The 21,563-nt window shown below is 34.6% G+C and overlaps 1 protein-coding gene across 22 annotated transcripts in view; it reads right to left on the reverse strand.

The window, feature by feature from the left end:
• Nucleotides 1–21,563, reverse strand: part of CEP128 (centrosomal protein 128) — a 394,735-nt gene that overhangs the window by 324,474 nt on the left and 48,698 nt on the right. For 21 of the 22 annotated variants that reach the window (XR_013386591.1, XR_013386590.1, XR_013386592.1 and 18 more), the window contains one exon: nt 4,708–4,824. Coding sequence is in view for 17 of the 22 variants with exons in the window: in XM_077910222.1 (XP_077766348.1) it covers nt 4,708–4,824 (117 nt within the window). In the remaining 5 variants the exon portion in view is untranslated. Of the gene's footprint in view, nt 1–4,707; nt 4,825–5,489; nt 5,509–21,563 lie in introns of those variants that run through there. The other variant, XM_077910236.1, reaches the window with a different exon arrangement.

Below are 21,563 nucleotides of genomic sequence, written 5' to 3' on the forward strand. Positions count from 1 at the left end.
AAGGAATGGGAAAATAAGGTGCATCTTCTAGCTTTCCTCATGCTTTACATGGAGCTTATATTTTAAACTCCTATTTACTTGTATATTCTATTGGCCTTTTTCAAAGCCCAGGGAGGCTATTGGACTGGTCAATGTCAGGGTGATTTAGTGGGTATTTATATAAAAAAGTATCTAGTAATATCAGTGGGGAAGGGGAAGCTTATACTATGAAATAAATATGAAAATGTCAGAGCACTGACTATGGAAACATGAGGGTAAAGTGCCAAAAAAAGTAAGACAATTCAGTCTGGAAAAGATAAGTAAGCAACAGAGAGTCCAAAATCTACCAGCCTCAGAAAGGCCTCCATGTTTCCAAACCAAGAAGAAGAGTCTCAAGAGGAAGGGGTTAATGAGGCCACATTAGAACATTTGCTGCACTAGGTTCTCCTCTGAATTGACACAAAAGTCTCAAGGGAAATGCTAAAGCTATTAAGAGGACATTAGGAAAACATTCTTGGCTTCCTTAGAAGCTTCTCCCTTAATGAGTCCAAACTAAATACATTTATAAGCTGTACCCAAGGCTTTTCTTAGGTGAAGTATCCATATTACTCAGCATCTCTGGAGCCATAATGACGTTTCCGGGAAGGAACAAATAGCTATTTCTTCATTAGGCTTTTCACAATTGGTACAGATGCCAAAAGTTGAAGAAAATTATTGGGAAAAAAATCTATCAATCACTTAAACTTTTCTGTACAAGGCTTTAATGTTACTGATGAGGCTCACATAATCTGGTTTCTCATAGGTGTACAGACTGAAAACCACCGTGCTCAGCTCCCATTTTACACTTAACAATTTCCCACAAATCTTCAACATCTTCAATTAAGATTCCATACTTCACCTTCCCCACAGACTTCTCCATGAAGCACCTTTAAGCCTTGAGGCAACTGATTCACCCTAGATCACTGGCAAGCATGGAATATTATTGGTGAGAGTAAGTGGGAGAACTAGCATTTTAATATACTATAAAATATTCTGAAAGGCATATACAAATATGAACCCAGCACTTATCTCATGTATTTCATTTTAAATAATTCAAATGAAGACAAAGATATAACATTCCATTTACTAGAAACAGCTAGTAAAAAACAAGTCAGAAATTCCCAAGATGCCATAGCCAAGAATTTATTGGGATTTTATGTTATTTGGGGGCTTACCAAAAGAAAAGTCTTAACTTGGGTTTATTTCTAAATACTTTGTGTCCCTAGCACCCACCATGCCTCCCCTGCTCCACTAAATTTAACTAATCAAAGTTATTATCAAGCATCTGATCAAAAGGAGTTTGTAATATGATAAATGTTAAACAAGTATTTTATTGTTTGTACATCAGTTTAATAACAAGGAAAGATTGATGGTTATAGGATTAACAATATTTAAATTTTATTATTTAAATTTCAGAATATTAGAATAACCATTCAAAATTTAAGAGATGCATAAAAAGAATATTTATTATATAATATGAAATAATCACCTAAGAAGGCCTCTACTGAGGTATGAAAACAACATTGTTTAAAATATGATATATGAAGTCTGAAGGCCAGTGAATGTCCTTATCAAGTTAAAGAAAATCTGACATTCATGTGACACCAATAGCACATGAATAGTTGCGACTCAAAAAAGGAAGCAGATTCCAGTGTCCATAGCCCTCCTGCTTAGACCAGGAGGGAGAAAAAAAACACACACATACACATTAAAGAGAGAACAAAAAAAAAAGTGAATAATTCCTTAAGACCTCTAAACAAGAAGAGCAGAGTAGCTGTTTCTCAACCAATTTCCAATGATTAATAACTGTATTTTTCATTAAATGGGAACAAATAAAACTCCAAGGAATAAGAACCTCATTAAGATCACTAAAAAGAAGGTTTTAGCCAAAACTACATATTGCCTCCCCATAATATGGCATTATACCTAGAAATCTCTGATATCCTGGAATTTTTAATGAATACTCCTATTATCTTAACAATTTTTAAATGTCATAATTTCACTAATATTGAATTACACATTTTAGGGAGGCAGAAGAGTACAGTGGCTAAAAGTCCAGACCTCCTTACTCACCTATAGATTCATTTTCTCACCATAGCCAGAAACAAAATATATCAATTACTATCATCATACAGCATAGGTATTTGCAAAAATACCTTTTGCAATATTGAAAAGAAAGCAAAGTGTTTCCTTTCCTTAAACATGACCTTTCCAGAACAGCCTAAGCCACTTAACTTGGGAGTAGGAAACATATCAGCCTAAATTAATCCTTCCAGCTTCCACTGCACTGTTTAATCCAAAACCACCTTTTAAAGGTGTATAGGTCACCACTTATATTAAAGTGACAAAATATGAAATTAAACATTTCTTATCAATAGTGATCCTCTACTGTATTATCAGAGATGGAATTCCAAATCACAGCTCAAGCTTTTAGTCAAATTGACAATTACAATGCAAATATTCAGGCTCTGGTTTCTCAAGAATAGGGGTGGGAAGCAATCTTCCTTTCCCTCTTTCTTTGTAATTTTGTGCATTCTGCAAAGAAAGAAGAAAATAAGTATGGAAAATTTCTCTAATTTTCTCTTGCAAAAAAGAACAATTGTCTCTTCAGTACTATTCTTATGCTCACCAGATGCAATTTGCTTTGAGAACAAATGTATAAAAATCAAACTTAAAAAAAAAAAAAGGCTACCCACATCTAATTATTCAACAAAGTATCCTCTTCAAAGTAATTACCAACTAACAGGGGTATGCCTCCTTTTGTAAAATGAAAGAAAATGGAATTTTAGAAAACAAAGGTAGATTTTTCTATTGCTTACATTATAATTTCAGGGTTGCCATTTTTGCTCCTAATTTTCAATTGGCAGTATATCCTAATAATTTAAAAAAAATTAATCCATCAATTTATAAGGGTCAATGATCTTCAAGCACACATAGAGTTTAACTTTTATACTCTATGTATAGATACATATTTAAAGGGAAATTCAACAAATTTTCTTTTTTTTAAAAAAAGATTTTATTTATTTATTTATGAGAAACACAGAGAGAGAGAGGCAGAGACACACACAGGCAGAAGAAGAAGCAGGCTCCATGCAGGGAGCCCGACGTGGGACTCGATCCCGGGTCCGCAGGATCACACCCTAGGCTGAAAGAGGCGCTAAACCGCTGAGCCACCCAGGCTGCCCAAATTTTCTACAATGAGAATTCACAAATCTATACCAACATTAATTAATTAGTTAATTAATTAATGGGAAAAAGCAAAGCCTTTCCTCAGAATAGAAATCCAATTAATAAATGTAGAAAAAATGATGGAATATGTACCAAAAAATATTACTATTTAGCATCACTTGTAGTAACAAGTGCTTCATGAATGTTACCAAATGTTCAGTTTTCACCAGTAATAGAATAAATGGACATTACATGCCTCTTAATAAGGTGTCCCGTTAAAAATGCAACACCAAGTTTCTGAGTTTCCTGCCAAAAGTCCATAATCTAATTCAGTCATGAGACAATATCAATAAACCAAACTGCAAGACATTCTACAAAATAACTGGCCAGCACTCTGCAAAGTTGTCAAAGTCATGAACAATAAAGAAAAAATGAAAAAACTGTTCTAGATCAAAAGAGACTGAAGAGACAAATGCAGTATGTGACCCTGTACTGTATTCTGGACTATAAAAGGATGTTAGTGGCAAAATTTGAATAAAAAGTATAGATTAAAAAAAAAGTATAGATATCATAGTATTGATCCAATGTTAATTTCCTATGATTATGGAAGAGAATATACACACTATATTATTTAGGTTTAAAAGTATTTACATCACTTCTGCAACTAGCTCAAAAAATTATATATCTGTAATGTATAATTGTTTTAATTATCATAAGTACATAAAATGATAGAGCAAGTGGGGTAAAATGTGAATACTGGGGGAAATCTACATAAAGGGTATACAGAAGAAATTCTTTGTTCTAATTTTTCAACTCTCTCCTAAGTCTGAAATTTCAAAATAAAAAAGGTACCTAAAAGGTAAGTGATCTCAGTTTTGGAATGGTTTGACTATAGTGTAGTCCAGGGGTTGGCAAACTTTCTATAAAAGGGCCAGACAGTCAATACTTTAGGTTTTGTGGGTCATATGGTCTTTTTTACAACTCCTCAGTGCTGCCACAGCGTCAAGAAACCACCCACAAATAGTAAATGAATGGAATTGCTGTGTTCCAATAAAACTGTATTTACAAAAATAGGCAATAGGCCACATTTGGCCCATTGGCCATAGCTTGCTGACTGACCTCTGTCTAGGTCATCCCAAGAAAAACTGATCAGAGTAATCATACTTTCAGTTAATATTTTTTAGTACATGCCAGACACTATATTAAATGCTTTATAAGTGTTCATTCATTTATCCTCACACCAACATGATTAGGTAAGTACTATTATTATTTCCATTTTTCACAGAGGATATGGGCCTAGATAAGGAACTTGCCCCAGGCCACACAGCCAGCAAGCAGTAGACTTTGAGTTTGAACTAGGTAGGGCTGTGTTCACACACTAAACCAGATAACCCATATGCTATACTTCTCATATGCACCAAAATATACATGTAATGACCAAGGAACTCTAACCATTTTAACAATGGCTAAATAACTATCCAAACTCAAGATTTATATTCTGAGAAGGTATTTTTCACAAACCTCCTGCAGCTGCAAAGAAATAATTCCCAGTTGATCCTGACGTCTTTCCACCAGCTCTCTTTCTGTGCGCATCTCTCTTTCTATTTCCTGAAGCCGTCGTTCCACTCGATCTGAAACCTTAACATGGACAGAAATAGTGACATTACAGAGCTGTTAGGCAAAAAAAGGAAGATATTGAAGAGATATTTTATGCCAGATACACTACTACCTATAACATTTAAGATTGGCTTTTTATAGCATCCTTTTTAATGCTAATATTTAAAAATCACAAAAAAATGGACTGAAAGTTACAAAATAAAATCATTAGTCTCCAATAATAATATTGGATCCCAATAAAGGATTTAAATCTTTCAAAGTATAATAATTCAATAGATCAGAGTTAAAATAGACTAGAAAAGAGTGCCCTCTGGTGAAGTAAAAGGAAAATACCATGCCAATGACTGCATTTATTACTCTATTAATGATAAACTGTTCTATTAAGTTCTTTCTCATTTTAATAATCTATAAACATGACCTGCCTAGGAAGGTTTTGATGTTTATGAGCAGCAGATAATTAAAAGCGTTTTTCATTAGCTTGTCAATCTTTTCTACTGTGATCTACTGAAAATAAACCAGATGTAAAAGATCTAAAACTAAAGTCAAATAGAAAAATGTTTAATTGAAACCTTAAAATAAACATGAAAGGTTTTTTTTTCTCTGATGCAAGATTTTCCTTGCTAAAAATTTTACAAATTCAAACACATTTCATGTGTATCATTATATATCCTCTAAATAAAATTTACCTATTTAATGATGTATATATTTCATGCAGGAGGCTACAGGAGATAAAAGACATTTGGATTCATTTAAGAGAAGCAATAAATACAGTCCAGTTATAAGAAATATTTTGTCAACAATTCTATATAGCCAGAAAGTTCCTGGTCACAGGAATCTTATTGGGGAGATAGAAATTGGATAGAAACTGGATTATGGTGATGGTTGCACACTCAGTACATTTACTAAAAATCATTGTACACATAAAGTAGATTAATTTTATGATAAATTATAGCTCAAATAAAGTTGTTTTTTTAAAATGGCATTGATAAATATGTTTAATTAGTCAATAAAAGCTGAGCAAAAATATTCCATCAAAAAAATTAGCAGTTAATATTTACTAAGAATGAAAATTCTTGAGTTTCCACCTTTTACTGCTTAAAACAATTAAGATATTTACTATGATACAGTGCTTTACTAAAAACTCAAAACACCCTTCAGCATCCAGCTTCTAATTTATCATAGTAATCAACCCTAATTTCCCAATAAACAATTTACTACTACATCTGAAATAAATGTAGTACCTGCTGTAATGATAGAAAATAATATTGGATCAATACTAAAAAAGTTGTTAACTAATGAATTTTTACAAAATGGAAATTTCCTTATAGTTCACTCTGAATGTAAAAATAATAGCAACACTCTTTAGAAAACAAATAATATAGAATCATCTCAAACTCATTAGAGTAGCTACTATCAAAAACAAACAAAACCAAAAAAAAAAAAAAAAAACAAACAGAAAATAACAAATGTTGAAGAGTAACTAACACTGTTAGTGGCATATAAAATCATATAGATACTATGGAAAACAGAATGTTCATTCCTTAAAATATTAAAAATAAAGTTACCAGCAGTTCTATTCTAGGTGTATACCCAGAAGAATTAATAGCAGGGTCTTAAAGAGACCCACGTTAATAGCGGTACTATTCACAATAATCAAAAGATGGAAGCAACTAAAGTGTTCACCAACAGATAAATGTATCAACCAAATGTGGTTCACACATACAATGGAAAATCATCCAGTCTTAAAACGGAAGAAAATTCTTATCATGCTACAACATGGATAAACTATGAAGACATGATGCTAAATGAAATAAGCTAGTCACAATATCATTCCACTTATATGAGGTACCTGGAGTAGTCAAACTCAATATGGACAAAAAAGAGGAAAGGTGACATCCATGGACTAGGAAAAGGGTAGTATGGGGAGTTGTTGCTTAATGGGTATAGTTCCAGTTTTGCAAGATAAAACAGAGTTCAAAAACGGTGAATGTCCTTAACACTACTCAACATTTAAAAGTGGTAGGGTCCCCAAGGTGGTGCAGTCCTGTAAGCATTGGACTCGGTCTCAGCTCAGGGCTTGATCTCATGGGCTGAGAGAGACCCGCATTGAGCTTTGTGTTTAGTCTGAGATCTAAGACTCTCTCTCCTTCTCTATCTGCCCTCCTCCCTCACATGTATGTGGTCTCTCTCCCAACTTTAACTTAAATGAAATAAATCTTAAAAAAGTGAGGAGTGCCTGGGTGGCTCAGTCAGTTAAGCATCTGTGTTTGGTTTAGGTCATGATCCCAGGGTCCTAGGATCAGCCCCAGGGTCAGGCTCCCTGCTCAGTGGAGCATATGCTCCTCCTTTTTTTCTGCCCCTTCCCCTTCCATGCTCTCTCTTTCTCTCAAATAAATCAATAAAATCTTTAAAAACTGATATTATGGTAAATTTTATATTTTACCACAATTAAAAATAAATAAATAAATAAGGAATGATAAAAAGAAATAAATATAATCTGCTAATACATTGCATCCATAAAGAGAAAAACACTGATTAGTATATTGTTGAATACTTCCAGAAATTTTTCTGTATGTACATGAAACATATATCCGTTTCACTTCTTTAAATAAAAATGAGGTATTATACACAGTATTTTTTTTTAATTTTTTTATTTATTTATGATAGTCAGAGAGAGAGAGAGAGAGGCAGAGACACAGGCAGAGGGAGAAGCAGGCTCCATGCACCGGGAGCCCGACGTGGGATTCAATCCCGGGTCTCCAGGATCGCACCCTGGGCCAAAGGCAGGCGCCAAACCGCTGCGCCACCCAGGGATCCCCTATACACAGTATTTTATAAATTTTTTGCAGTTGACATATCATGGGCAACCTTCCCATGAAATAAATATTTCCCAACAAATAAATCTACATCCTTTTTCTTAACAAATGCATAGTTCTGCACAATTAAAATAATTCCCTACTGATAATGAGATAACAATTATTCATTTTTACTAGTAGATGCTCTGGCAAATATTCCTATATAATTTTTGCAAATTCAAGATGCAATCTTTAATTGCATTTAGATATCATGATGACACTAAAATCATATCTTTCAATAGTAACTCTGAACATGAATAGGCTTAATGACCCCATCAAAAGGCGCAGGGTTTCAGACTGGATAAAAAAGCAGGACCCATCTATTTGCTGTCTACAAGAGACTCATTTTAGACATAAGGACACCTACAGCCTGAAAATAAAAGGTTGGAAGACCATTTACCATTCAAATGGTCCTCAAAAGAAAGCAGGAGTAGCCATCCTTATATCAGATAAATTAAAGTTTATCCCAAAGACTGTAGTAAGAGAGGAAGATGGACACTATATCATACTTAGAGGATCTACCCAACAAGAGGACATAACAATCATGAATACTTATGCCCCGAATGTGGGAGCTGCCAAGTATATCAATCAAGTAATAACGAAAGTTAAGACATACTTAGATGATACACTTATACTTGGTGACTTCAATCTAGTGCTTTCTACAATTGACAGATCTTCTAAGCACAATATCTCCAAAGAAACAAGAGCTTTAAATGATACACTGGACCAGATGGATTTCACAGATATTTACAGAACTTTACATCCAAACTCAACTGAATACACATTCTCCTCAAGTGCACATGGAACCTTCTCCAGAATAGACCACATACTGGGTCACAAATCAGGTCTTAACAGATACCAAAAGATGGGGATCGTCCCCTGCCTATTTTCAGACCATAATGCTTTGAAATTAGAACCAAATCACAAGAAGTTTGGAAGGAGATCAAACACGTGGAGGTTAAGGACCATCCTGCTAAAAGATGAAAGGGTCAACCAGGAAATTACAGAAGAATTAAAAAGATTCATGGAAACTAATGAGAATGGAGATACAACCGTTCAAAATCTTTGGGATGCAGCAATAGCAGTCCTAAGGGGGAAATACATCGCAATACAAGCATCCATTCAAAAACTGGAAAGAACTCAAATACAAAAGCTAACCTTGCACCTAAAGGAGCTGGAGAAAAAACAGCAAATAGATCCTACACCCAGCAGAAGAAGAGAGTTAATAAAGACTTGAGCAGAACTCAATGAAATAGAGACCAGAAGAACTGTGGAACAGATTAACAAAACCAGGAGTTGGTTCTATGAAAGAATAAATAAGATAGATAAACCATTACCCAGACTTATTAAAAAGAAGAGAGAAAAGACTCAAGTTAATAAAATCATGAATGACAAAGGAGAGATCACTACCAACACCAAGGAAATACAAATGACTTTAAAACCTTATTATGAGTAGCTTTACGCCAATAAATTAGGCAATCTAGAAGAAATGGACACATTTCTGGAAAACCACAAACTACCACAACTGGAACAGGAAGAAATAGAAAACCTGAACATGCCAATCACCAAGGAGGAAATTGAAGCAGTCATCAAAAACTTCCCAAGACACAAAAGTCCAGGGCCAGATGGCTTCCCAGGGGAATTCTATCAAACGTTTAAAGAAGAAACCATACCTATTCTACTAAAGCTGTTTGGAAAGATAGAAAGAGATGGAGTACTTCTATGAGTACTCTGAGGTAGTACTCGTTCTATGAGGCCAGCATCACCTTAATTCCAAAACCAGACAAAGACCCCACCAAAAAGGAGAATTATAGACCAATATCCCAAATGAACATAGATGTAAAAATTTTCAACAAGATACTAGCCAATAGGATCCAACAATACATTAAGAAGATTATTCACCATGACCAAGTGAGATTTATCCCCAGGATGCAAGACTGGTTCAACACTCATAAAGCAATCAATGTGATTGATCATATTAGCAAGAGAAAAAACAAGAACCATATGATCCTCTCAATAGATGCAGAGAAAGCATTTGACAAAATACAGCATCCATTCCTGATCAAAAGTCTTCAGAGTGTACGGATAGAGGGAACATTCCTCAGCATCTTAAAAGCTGTCTACGAAAAGCCCACAGCAAATATCATTCTCAATGGGGAAACAATGGGAGCCTTTCCCCTAAGATCAGGAACAAGACAGGGATGTCCACTCTCACCACTGCTATTCAACATAGTACTAGAAGTCCTAGCCTCAGCAATCAGGCAACAAAAAGAAATAAAAGGCATTCAAATTGGCAAAGAAGAAGTCAAACTCTCCCTCTTCGCCAATGACATGATACTCTACATAGAAAACCCAAAAGCCTCCACCCCAAGATTGCTAGAATCATACAGCAATTTGGCAGTGTGGCAGGATACAAAATCAATGCCCAGAAGTCAGTGGCATTTCTATACACTAACAAGGAGACTGAAGAAAGAGAAATTAAGGAGTCAATCCCATTTACAATGGCACCCAAAAGCATAAGATACCTAGGAATAAACCTAACCAAAGAGGTAAAGGATCTAAACCCTCAAAACTACAGAACACTTCTGAAAGAAATTGAGGGAGACACAAAGAGATGGAAAAATATTCCATGCTCATGGATTGGCAGAATTAATATTGTGAAAATGTCAATGTTACCCAGGGCAATTTACACGTTTAATGCAATCCCTATCTAAATACCATGGACTTTCTTTAGAGAGTTGGAACAAATCATCTTAAGATTTGTGTGGAATCAGAAAAGACCCTGAATAGCCAGGGGAATATTAAAAAAGAAAACCATATCTGGGGGCATCACAATGCCAGATTTCAGGTTGTACTACAAAGCTGTGGTCATTAAGACAGTGTGGTACTGGCACAAAAACAGACACATAGATCAATGGAACAGAATAAAGAATCCAGAAGTAGACCCTTAACTCTATGGTCAAGTAATATTCGATAAAGCAGTAAAGAGTATCCACTGGAAAAAAGACAGTCTATTCAATAAATGATTCTAGGAAAATTGGACATCCACATGAAGAAGAATGAAACTGACCCATTCTCTTACACCATACACAAAGATAAACTCAAAATGGATGAAAGATCTAAATGTGAGACAAGATTCCATCAAAATCCTAGAGGAAAACACAGGCAACACTCTTTTTGAACTTGGCCACAGTATTTCTTGCAAGATACATCCATGAAGCCAAGGGAAACAAAAGCAAAAATGAATTATTGGGACTTCATCAAGATAAGAAGCTTTTGCACAGCAAAAGAAACAGTCAACGTAACTAAAAGACAACCTACAGAATGGGAGAAGATATTTGCAAATGACCTTTCGGATAAAAGGCTAGTATCCAAGATCTATAAAGAACTTATTAAACTCAACAGCAAAGAAACAATCCAATCATGAAATGGGCAAAAGACATGAACAGAAATCTCACAGAGGAAGACACAGACACAGCCAACAAGCACATGAGAAAATGCTCTGCATCACTTGCCATCAGGGAAATACAAATCAAAACCACAATGAGATACCACCTCACACCAGTGAGAATGGGGAAAATTAACAAGGCAGGAAATCACAAATGTTGGAGTGGATGTGGAGAAAGGGGAACCCTCTTGCATTGTTGGTGGGAATGTGAACTGGAACAGCCACTCTAGAAAACTGTGTGGAGGTTCCTCAAAGAGTTATAAATAGATCTGCCCTACAACCCAGCAATTGCACTGCTGGGGATTTACCCCAAAGATACAGATGCAGTGAAATGCCAGGACACCTGCACCCCGATGTTTATAGCAGCAATGGCCACAATAGCCAAACTGTGGAAGGAGCCTTGGTGTCCATCGAAAGATGAATGGATAAAGAAGATGTGGTTTATGTATACAATGGAATATTACTCAGCCATTAGAAATGACCTATACCCACCATATGCTTCAACGTGGATGGAACTGGAAGGTATTATGCTGAGTGAAATAAGTTAATCAGAGAAGGACAAACATTATATGTTCTCATTCATTTGGGGAATATAAAAAATAGTGAAAGGGAATAAAGGGGAAAGGAGAGAAAATGAGTGGGAAATATCAGAGAGGGAAACAGAACATGAGAGACTCCTAACTCTGGGAAACGAATAAGGGGTGGTGGAAAGGGATGTGGGCGGGGGGTGGGGGTGACTGGGCGACGGGCACTGAGGGGGGCACACTTGATGGGCTGAGCACTGGGTGTTATGCTATATGTTGCAAATTGAACTCTAATTAAAAAAAAAAGAACTCACATGATTCAATATTTTAAAAAATCCAATTTAAAAATGGGCAAAGGAACTAAATAGACATGTCTCCAAAGAAGACATAAAATTGCCAACAGACACAAGAAAAGACACTCTAATCAACAGGGAAATGCAAACCACAATGAGATATCACCTCACACCTATTTTAATAGGTGTGCTCAAAGGATGATAACAAGTGTTGGCAAGCATATGGAGAAAAGGGAACCCTCATGCACTGTTGGTGAAATCACTCTGGAAAACAGTATGAAGGTTCCTCAAAAAATTAAAACTAGAACTACCATAAGATACAGGAATTCCACTTCTGGGTATTTATCCAAAGAAAATGAAACCACCAATTCAAAAAGATACATACAAAAAAAAAAAAAAAAAACAGATATATACATGCCTAAGACCATTGTAGTATTATTTATAATAGTCAAGACATGGAAGATACTTACATCCAACAATCAATGAATGGATAAAGATATACATATACACACATACCAAAAATGGAATCTTGCCATTTGTGACAACATGGATGGTTCTAGAGGATGTTATGCTAAGCAAAATAAGTCAGATAGATAAATACTGTGGTTTCTCTGATATATGTAACCTAAAAAACAAAACAAAACAGACTCAAAGATACAGAGAACAATGTGGTGGTTGCCAGAGGAGGGGGGGGGGGGGTATTCAAGAGTACAAACTTCCAGTTATTAAAAATAAAAAAAAAATTATTTAGACATTAGCTACTTCACCTCCATAGCTAGTACATACGATAATATCAAGTTGCCATATTCGGAAGACTCTCAGTTTTGAAATTAATACTTGTGTTAAGTAGCTTCTAACGTGGTTTCGACAGCTTCTGCTTCTGGTATTCATCTACTTGTGTAATTTCCTCCCCTTGAGTGTGGGCTGGTCCTAGTAACTTCCTTCTAATGAAAAGAATATGGCAAAAGTTATGAGATGTCACTTCCATAATTAGGTTACAAAAATTGTGACTTCTATTCTTGCTAGCACATTCTCTTTTGCTAGCCCTCTCTCTTGGTCTGATGAAGTAAGCTGCCATGTTGTAGATGCTCTGTGGAGAGGCCACGTGTCAAGTATACCAAAGAGTCCTCTGACAAATAGATCATGATGAACACTTCAATCCAATAACCTACAAGGAACTGAAGGAGGTAGGAAGCAGATCTATCAGTCAAACCTTGAGGTGACTGTAACGTGTGAGAGATCCAAAGCCAAAGGACCCATCTGACTCACACCTGGATTTCTAACCCAGAGAAACTGTCAGATAATAAATGTTTTATGCCAGTAAGTATAGGCATAATTGTTACACAGCCGTAGATAACTAATGCATTTTTTAATCTGTTTTCAAATAAATCCTCAACCAGGGTATAAGCTAGAGTCTAATGAACAAAAGTAAATGTATATTCCCGACTCCATCCACAAAATTTCTATTTCATAGAATTCTGTTCTCATTTTCAAAATATTATGATTTTTCACCAGTATTATCCTTCTCTGTAATACATTGATAAAGGAGCACCTCTTTAGTCCTAGCTGTGCCACATACTGTCTGGTAATTAGCCTTCGAAATGAAGCCAATACTAACTGAGCTGTTTAAGTAATTTTATCTCTCAAAAAAATCAGTATCATCTTCCATAAAATGAAAACAATGACTTGCTCTGCTTGCCACATAAAGTAGTGTGGACCAAAAAGTACAGAAATAATGGGTGGGATAAAAATATAAATGATGTGGTAGAAATTAATAGTTGTTTTCCAATATTTATTCCCCTATCCCATTACTTTTATAGTAAAGAAATTTTTAATTAGATAGGTGGCTGCCAAATATAAACATTTTCTGGTTTTGTGACTTAAATTCTGGCAAATGGGATACAGAGATGGAATAAGTGTCAAGTGACAACTTCCAGAAACTATCCATAAGAGGTAGTACATGACCACCTTTTGTTCTCATACTCATTCCTTCCTCCATTTTGCTGCCTAGTACGCACATACTGCCACCTTCGATCATTAATTTGAGGCCATAACACCAAAAAACAAAAAAACAAGAGCATGGCAGAAAGAGCCCAAATCCCTACATACTGTAAGGAGCACCACATGGAACCCTGAACTCTCTACTTAAGACTTTCCCACAAGAAATAACTTTCGTCTTGTCTTTTCCCTGTTTGAGGCTTTCTGTTTTTTATGACTGAAACTGATCTTAACAGATAGAAGCACTTAATGAACTGCAAAACGCTAAGCAAGTACAACCTTATACTGCCTTATACAACCATCAGAACATGGGCAAAGCATAATATGCATGCTCTATTTTAGTCAAGTCTGAAGACCACAATAAGTAATAAAATGAGCAGACATTACTAGTCAGTGTTCAGAAAAATAAAACATGCAAAACTCGCATGACTGAAAATGAATAAACACAGAAAGTATTTTGTGAGTTCCAACCAACAGTGGTAGAATTATAATCATTCTATAAGGCCACTTAAGTGACTCCATAGACCCAAACATCCAAACAGATCAATATGCTCAAAATACACGTTTTTCTATTATTAATACCATGAGTCACAAAATTCCACCTAAGGCAACAATAACCAAGGACCTAAAATATACATTTAGATAGTTCTTGTTCTCTTTTTGTCTATTCTTTCTCATCAATTTCTATTTACATTTCTGTATTAGGGTACAGTCTTTCAAAAGATCTTTCAAAAAGATCAAATATACAGGAGCTTAAATAAGGTAACAGTTTGTTTCTATCTCATATTACAGTCCAAAAGAAAGCAGTGTAGGTAGAGGCTACTCTGTTTCCTAAGACCATTCAAAGATCCAGATTCCTCCCATGTATTGCCCTATCTTACCCTAAGTTATTATCCTCACCTGCAAGGTTCGAGCTGGGTAAGTGCTACATCCCCATTTTCAACTCACATAACAAGCAGGAGGGAGACAAATAACTGGCCAAATGGCTTTATTTTCAAGCTCCAAGGTTGCATGCATCAGTTTTACTCACATTTAGTTTCATGGTCATCTCTACCTGAGTATCCATGTGCCTAGATATAACTGCTAGGGTCAGGTGGTGATGAGGGTAAGAGTACAGGGATGGGATACCAAAGGGAAGAAGAAACCCAGTATTAGGGCCACTTAGAATTAATAGAACACATTATAATTTTAAGGTAAGCCACTTTTCATCTTTCTGGTAAAGGGGAAGATAAATGCTAATGCTCAAGTGAAAGTATTAAAAAAAGGCATTTAAAATACCAATTTTAAAATTGAGCTATATGTAACAAATTACAAATGCATATACTTTAATTGCTCTAAGTCCACTACTAGAATTTATTCTACCAATTTACTTTTTCATGTGAAGATAACATATATACAAGATCATTAATTGCAGTAGTGTGTATAAAAGAAAAAAAAAAGACTTAAATAACCTAAATGCCCATCAATAGGAAACTGATTAAATTATAGGGAGAGAAAACTAATTCATTCAATGGAATGCTGTAAACATTAAAAGGAACTAGAAAGCTCATTGGACGCTAATATGGAAAAATCTAAAATCTCAAAAATGCAGTAAGTGAAAAAGGCAATATAGAGAACAGTGTGTTTAGTATACTACCTGCTACCAATTCTGTAACAAAAAGGAGAGGAGGGCAAGTCCTCTCTCAAAGTGGTGACATTTCACTGAAGACCTGAATGATAAGAGGGAGCCAGCCATGCAAAAACTGTGGGAAAGGAAAGAAAGGTCAAGGCAAGGACCCCAATGTAGGAATAAGTTTGACAAATTCAAGGTACATAAGGAAGCCCAGATTATATAGGTACTATACACCATCATAAGGAATTTGGAACAGAAGCAGCTTAGGTAGAAATTTAAAAAGCAGAGATATAATTCACTGTGATGATGATTTTTTAAAAATCATTTGTTTAACTGGGGAAAACAGTATGGAGTTTCCTTGAAAAGTTAAAAATAAAAAAAAATAAAAAAAAAAAAAAAAAAAAAAAAAAGAAAAGTTAAAAATAGAATTACCATATGATCCAGTAATTCCACTATTGGGTATTTACCCAAATAATATAAAAAGAGTAATTCAAAAAGGATATGTATACCCCTATGTTTATTGCAGCATTATTTACAACAGCCAAATTATAGATGCAACCCAAGTGTCCATCGATAGATGAATGGTAAAGAAGATGTGGTATAAATACACAATGGAGTATTACTCAGCCATAAAAAAAAAGAATGGAATATTGCCATTTGCAACAACATGGATGGATCTAGAGGATACAATGCTAAGTGAAATAAGCTAGACAAAGAAAGACAAATATCATATGATTTCACTGATGTAGAACTTAAGAAACAAAACAAATAAGCAAAGGGAAAAAAAGACAGAAACCAAGAAACAGACTCTTAACTATAGAAAAAAAAAATGATTAGCAGAGGGAGGTGGGTAGGGGATGGGTGAGATAGGTGATGGAGATTAAGAGTACACTTAATGTGATAAGCACTGAGTAATGCATAGAATTGTTGAATCACTATATTGTACACCTGAAACTAATATAACACTGCATTTTAACTCTATTGGAATTTTAAAATAAATGAATGAATAAATATCATTTGGCTATTGTGAGGATCATGGAAAGGGCAAGCATTAAAAAGAGAGAGAACAAATTCAATGCAGGCCACCACAGTAAATTCAACATAAATGACAGTGGCCTGGACAGAAATATTAGACAGAGGTAGATGAAACTAAGCAGGACTTCAGTAATAAAAAAGAGTAGATTTTTATAATGGGTTGGGAATATAGTATGAATAAAAAGAGCAAGAGTGAATATTGGATGACCTCTGGATGGCTATGATGCCATCTGGAAGCAATGGGGAAGATCAAAGGAAGAGCAAGTAAAGATAGTTCTAAATGGAAGGGCATGGACTCTGTACCTACTAACAAAATGCATACTGATAACTTCTGAATAAGATAATTCTCAATAAGAATTAAAGACTACAATTATTATTGTGTCCTCACTTTTCCATTTCTGAGACCTAAGGGAAAAATACTAACAATGTTACTTAATGCTAAAATGTTCATCTTTAGCAGAATTGATATGAATCAATTATATTTACTACTAAGATAGGAAAAAGTCCTAAATCTCTATAGTTATAAAAATAGCAAAATAACAAAATAAAAATCAGAATAGCTTTTAATGTTAGCATTTAATGAAAGGCGGCAAAATAAGAACAAAAGCATTCTACGTATAGAGTTATATTCTGTTTTTTCAATATGTTGATTCCTCCTACCTTGAACAATATCTGTTGTTTTAAAATCCATTTCAGTAAATATTTGTTATATATCCTGTTGCTGTAATCTATGTAATAACCATATTATCCTAATGGCAGTGTTGACAGAATTCGCAGAGTTCAATTAATGACCAGAAACAGCTGGATCCATGTTTATATTTTTAATTTAAACAGTGACCCTCCTATAGAAAACTAAAGTAAATTGACTTTTTCTCCATAAATAATCAAGCTTAGTAAGTACTCATATCACACTCCAATGGGTAGAATCTAGACAACAAATGAATTGAAATTTCTCCTGTCATATGAAGCCCATGCCATATTGATTATTACCAAAACCAAGTCTTAACAGAACATATTTTCCATAACATCATGTTATAAATAATAACTATGTCCTTCCAATGGGAAGTATGAAAGAAAGACACTAAATAAACAAAAGTCTATGAATCACAAAGAATTAACAAATCAAATCTTCGCATGTCTGACCAACACTTTTTGCCTCTCAAAGAAAATTGTGTCCTATAAACTTTCAAGATATATTTTAGTTACTGAGAAAATGCATGATAAACAACTGTAGCCTCAGAATAATGCGCAATAAATGTGATTAACAATGGGTACCAATAGAAAATGAAATGGGTGGGAGATAGTGGCAGTCATTCATTTTTCTTTATACATTTGTACAATATCTTAAATTTTCCACAGTGAATACATCACTTTGGTAATCTTATTTTGAACTTAAGTCTGGAGGGGGGGAAACAGCTGCAGCCTCTGAGAAGTGTTAACATCCAAATAACAAAACTGCATGTTCTATGACAGCATGCTATCATGAATTCACAAATACATCAAAGTTATAAAATGTAAATGTTGACTTCAATTGGAATGAGTCAGAAAATCTATATTAAGCTTTGCGTAAATTGGAAGCAAACATCATGTGACCTTCAGAAGACCCCCTAAAATTCAACAATAGTGGGGCACCTCGGTGGCTCAGTCACTTAAGCATTTGCCTTGGGTTCAGGTCATGATTCTAGGGTCCTGGGATTGAGCCCTACATCGGGCTCCCTGCTCAGTGGGAAGTCTGCTTCTCTCTCCCTCTGCCCATCGCCCTGCTTGTGCTCTCTCTTGCTCTTGCTCTCTCTCTCTCTCTCTCTCCAATAAATAAAACCTTAAAGAATAAATAAAATTCAACAATATTATTTTTAAGTTTTGCATTAGACAACTAACTGTTTCTCAATCAGGACTACATACACCCACATGAGGTATGAGATGCCCTCAATTAGGAGACACCCTTAACTTTGAAAGCAAATTACAGAAAACACTAAACAAGCTATAGCAATACAACTTGATGGGAGGAACTGACAGCTGAACAATTCAACCAAGAGTGCAATTAAGTGTGTATAATCTTCCAGGTTTAGACAATATAAGAGGATATGTCCTGATAAGCTGGGCACACTGGACAGCTGGGTAAACTAGTGAACTGTATATACCAACTACACTAATTAACACTCTTGACTATGTAGATAGTACTTACTAGTTTTATCTGCTATATGAAAGAAATAAAAATGAAATGGCAACTCTTTACTATGGGTTCTCTGTAAGCAGTGAAAGGTAATGTGCACTATGCAAATTAGTTTTTCAAACCCTAAACTCAAACTATCCCAACCAGCTATGTCAAAAAAAAAAAACAAAAACAGCATGATGGTACAAATGTCCACAGCTTACTCTGAACTAGAAAAATCTCAGCACAACAGTGAGGATATTTGAGTTTGGAGCAAAGCCTTTGTTATAGGCATGCTCACAAGTTATATACCTATGTACCAAGTTAAAAGAGAGTCATATAATAGCTGCAAAACAGCAAAACCCTCTTAGAAATATCATTAGAAATATCAAATACAGTAACAGAATCAGATATATACAAAAACATTCAGGGAGTTTCATTTCCAAAAATAAGAGACTAGATAATTCAGACCAAAAAACTAGAAATACTATTTTAAACAAAAAACAGTTTTAAGGCACTGGAAAGCTAGAAAGAAATAAAGATATATGAGACAAGATGAAAGAAAAGAAACTCAAAGAGGTTAGTCGATCTTTTCTCCCTGAAATATCAGCCCACTTCAGAAAAAGCAGTTGTGATACTGAGAAGCTAAACAGAGTTGTTTGTTTTTTTGTTTTTTTTTTTTTAACAGACATGCAGTGTTACAGTAGAAAAACTGGAGTTGACAGCCTTTCCAAGAAAGAGGGTATCTGGTTAAACTTCCCCAACCCCATTCCTAGCCTTTGGGCTAGAATCCTGAAGGGTTATCCACTAACAATAAGGGGAACTAGAAATAGTTGAAACTCAGCACTTTATTTTCAACACTGAAATGGCTCAACAAAAATAATAAGGTAATCCATGATTGCTATGGCCTTAATCTATAATAATAAGTAAATATATCGTCTCATACATAGTAATTATCAAATTTGTATCCTTATCAAGTAAGAATGAAACATTATTCTCTGTCAGACAAAAGTAACCAGATAATCAAAAATAAATAGTAGGCAAAAACAATGTGATCAAAATCCAAGATAAACAGATAACAGAAATAGAAACAGCCCTTAAGAAGATCTAGACAATGGAGTTATGAGGCACAGATACACAGATTGAGGATATGGGCAAAGAACTACAAACTTAAAAACAATGACATGAGATCTAGAAGTGAAATATGTGATAACTGAAAATAAAAAATCAGTAGGTGGGTAAATACAGTTGATTTGGTTTAAGAAAGAATAAGTAATTAAAAAAAGGTTAGAAGAAAATATTTAAAGAATGAAAAAAATGAATAAGAATTTATAAAATGAACCTAAGAGACAAAGGGAATGGCACAATTCAAAAAAGAACACAACTAAGCTCATCACAGTAAAACTGTAGAAAACCAAAGAGTAAGAGGAAAAACTCAAAAGCAATTTGGAGAAAACTATGTATTACCAGCAAAAGAGCACCAACAAGACTAACTGCTGACTTCTCAACAGAAACAATGGAACTGAGAAAATGATGAAAAATACCTACGAAATACAAACTCAAAAAAAAAAAAAAGACTATCCAGATTTTTATATCCAGTGAAAATATCTTCCATCAAAGAAAGTGAAATAAAGATATTTTCAGACAGAGAGGATGTGTCACCAAAGAACCCACTCCAAATGAAATTCTAAATAGGATTCTTAAAAAAAATTTTTTTAAATAAAATATGATTCTTTCAGGCAAATATGCTCATTCACTCTTAAGAAAATGTCAAAGTATGTCATTAAGGCAGGTTAGGAATCTCAGGATGCAAAAAGGAATGAGACACAGGAAGAAATGAAGAATGCTGAGAATAAATACAAGGGGTAAAAATGAACAATTACAGTATAAAACATTAACAGTAATGTTTGTGTGGCTCAATTATATATAATATTAAAATTAATGATAATAAGAACATGAAAGCATCTTTTATTAACAGAGGTTATTGGTGTTAAGGATGTTCTTAGACCCCTGTACTTTCTGGGAAGAGCTTAAAGTGCTAATTTATATTAATATTTGATAAACCAAGGGTGTATGTTCTAATCCCTATGTTAACCATGGAAAGAACAAAAGAAGGTACAATGAGCAAGCTAATAAATATTATAAATTTTAAAAATTAAAACTAATAAATCCAAAAGATATAAGAAAAATAGAAGTGAAACCAATTGAAATGCAAATAATAAGATGGTAGATTTAAACAAATTAAATAGATATTTACTTTAACTGAAAGAGGGTAAATCCTACAAGTAAAAGACAAAGATTGTTGGGGTGCTTGGGTGGCCCAGTCATTTAAGTGTCCAACTCTTGATTTTGGCTCAGGTCACAATCTCAGGGTCATAGGATCAAACTCCACATTAGGAGCCACACTCAGCCTAAGATTCTCTCTCTCCCTCCTCCTCCGCTCCTCCCATCCCTCTAAAAACAAATAATAAAGATTTTTAAGAGACAGTACTATATTGTTAATTTTTTTTATGTTAAATGATACTCTAAAAAATGGCATAAAAATATAAAAGTCTAAAAATAAACCTTAAAACCTTAAAAACGATGTATAACACATAAGATCTCTAGATAAAAAAATTATAGGGTGCCTGGGTGGCTCAGTTGGTTAAGTGTCTGCCTTCTGCTAAGGTCATGACCTCAGGGTCCTGGGATCAAGCCCACGTCAGGCTTCCTGCTCAACAGGGAGCCTGCTTTTCCCTCTTCCTCTGCCTCTCACCCCTGCTCATGCTCTCTCTTGCTCTCTCTCTCAAATAAAAAAATAAAATCTTTTAAGAAGGATATTAAATATATAAGTAAATAAATAA

This window comes from Canis aureus, chromosome 9 (genome assembly GCF_053574225.1).
Source record: "Canis aureus isolate CA01 chromosome 9, VMU_Caureus_v.1.0, whole genome shotgun sequence".
Taxonomy (NCBI): domain Eukaryota; kingdom Metazoa; phylum Chordata; class Mammalia; order Carnivora; family Canidae; genus Canis; species Canis aureus.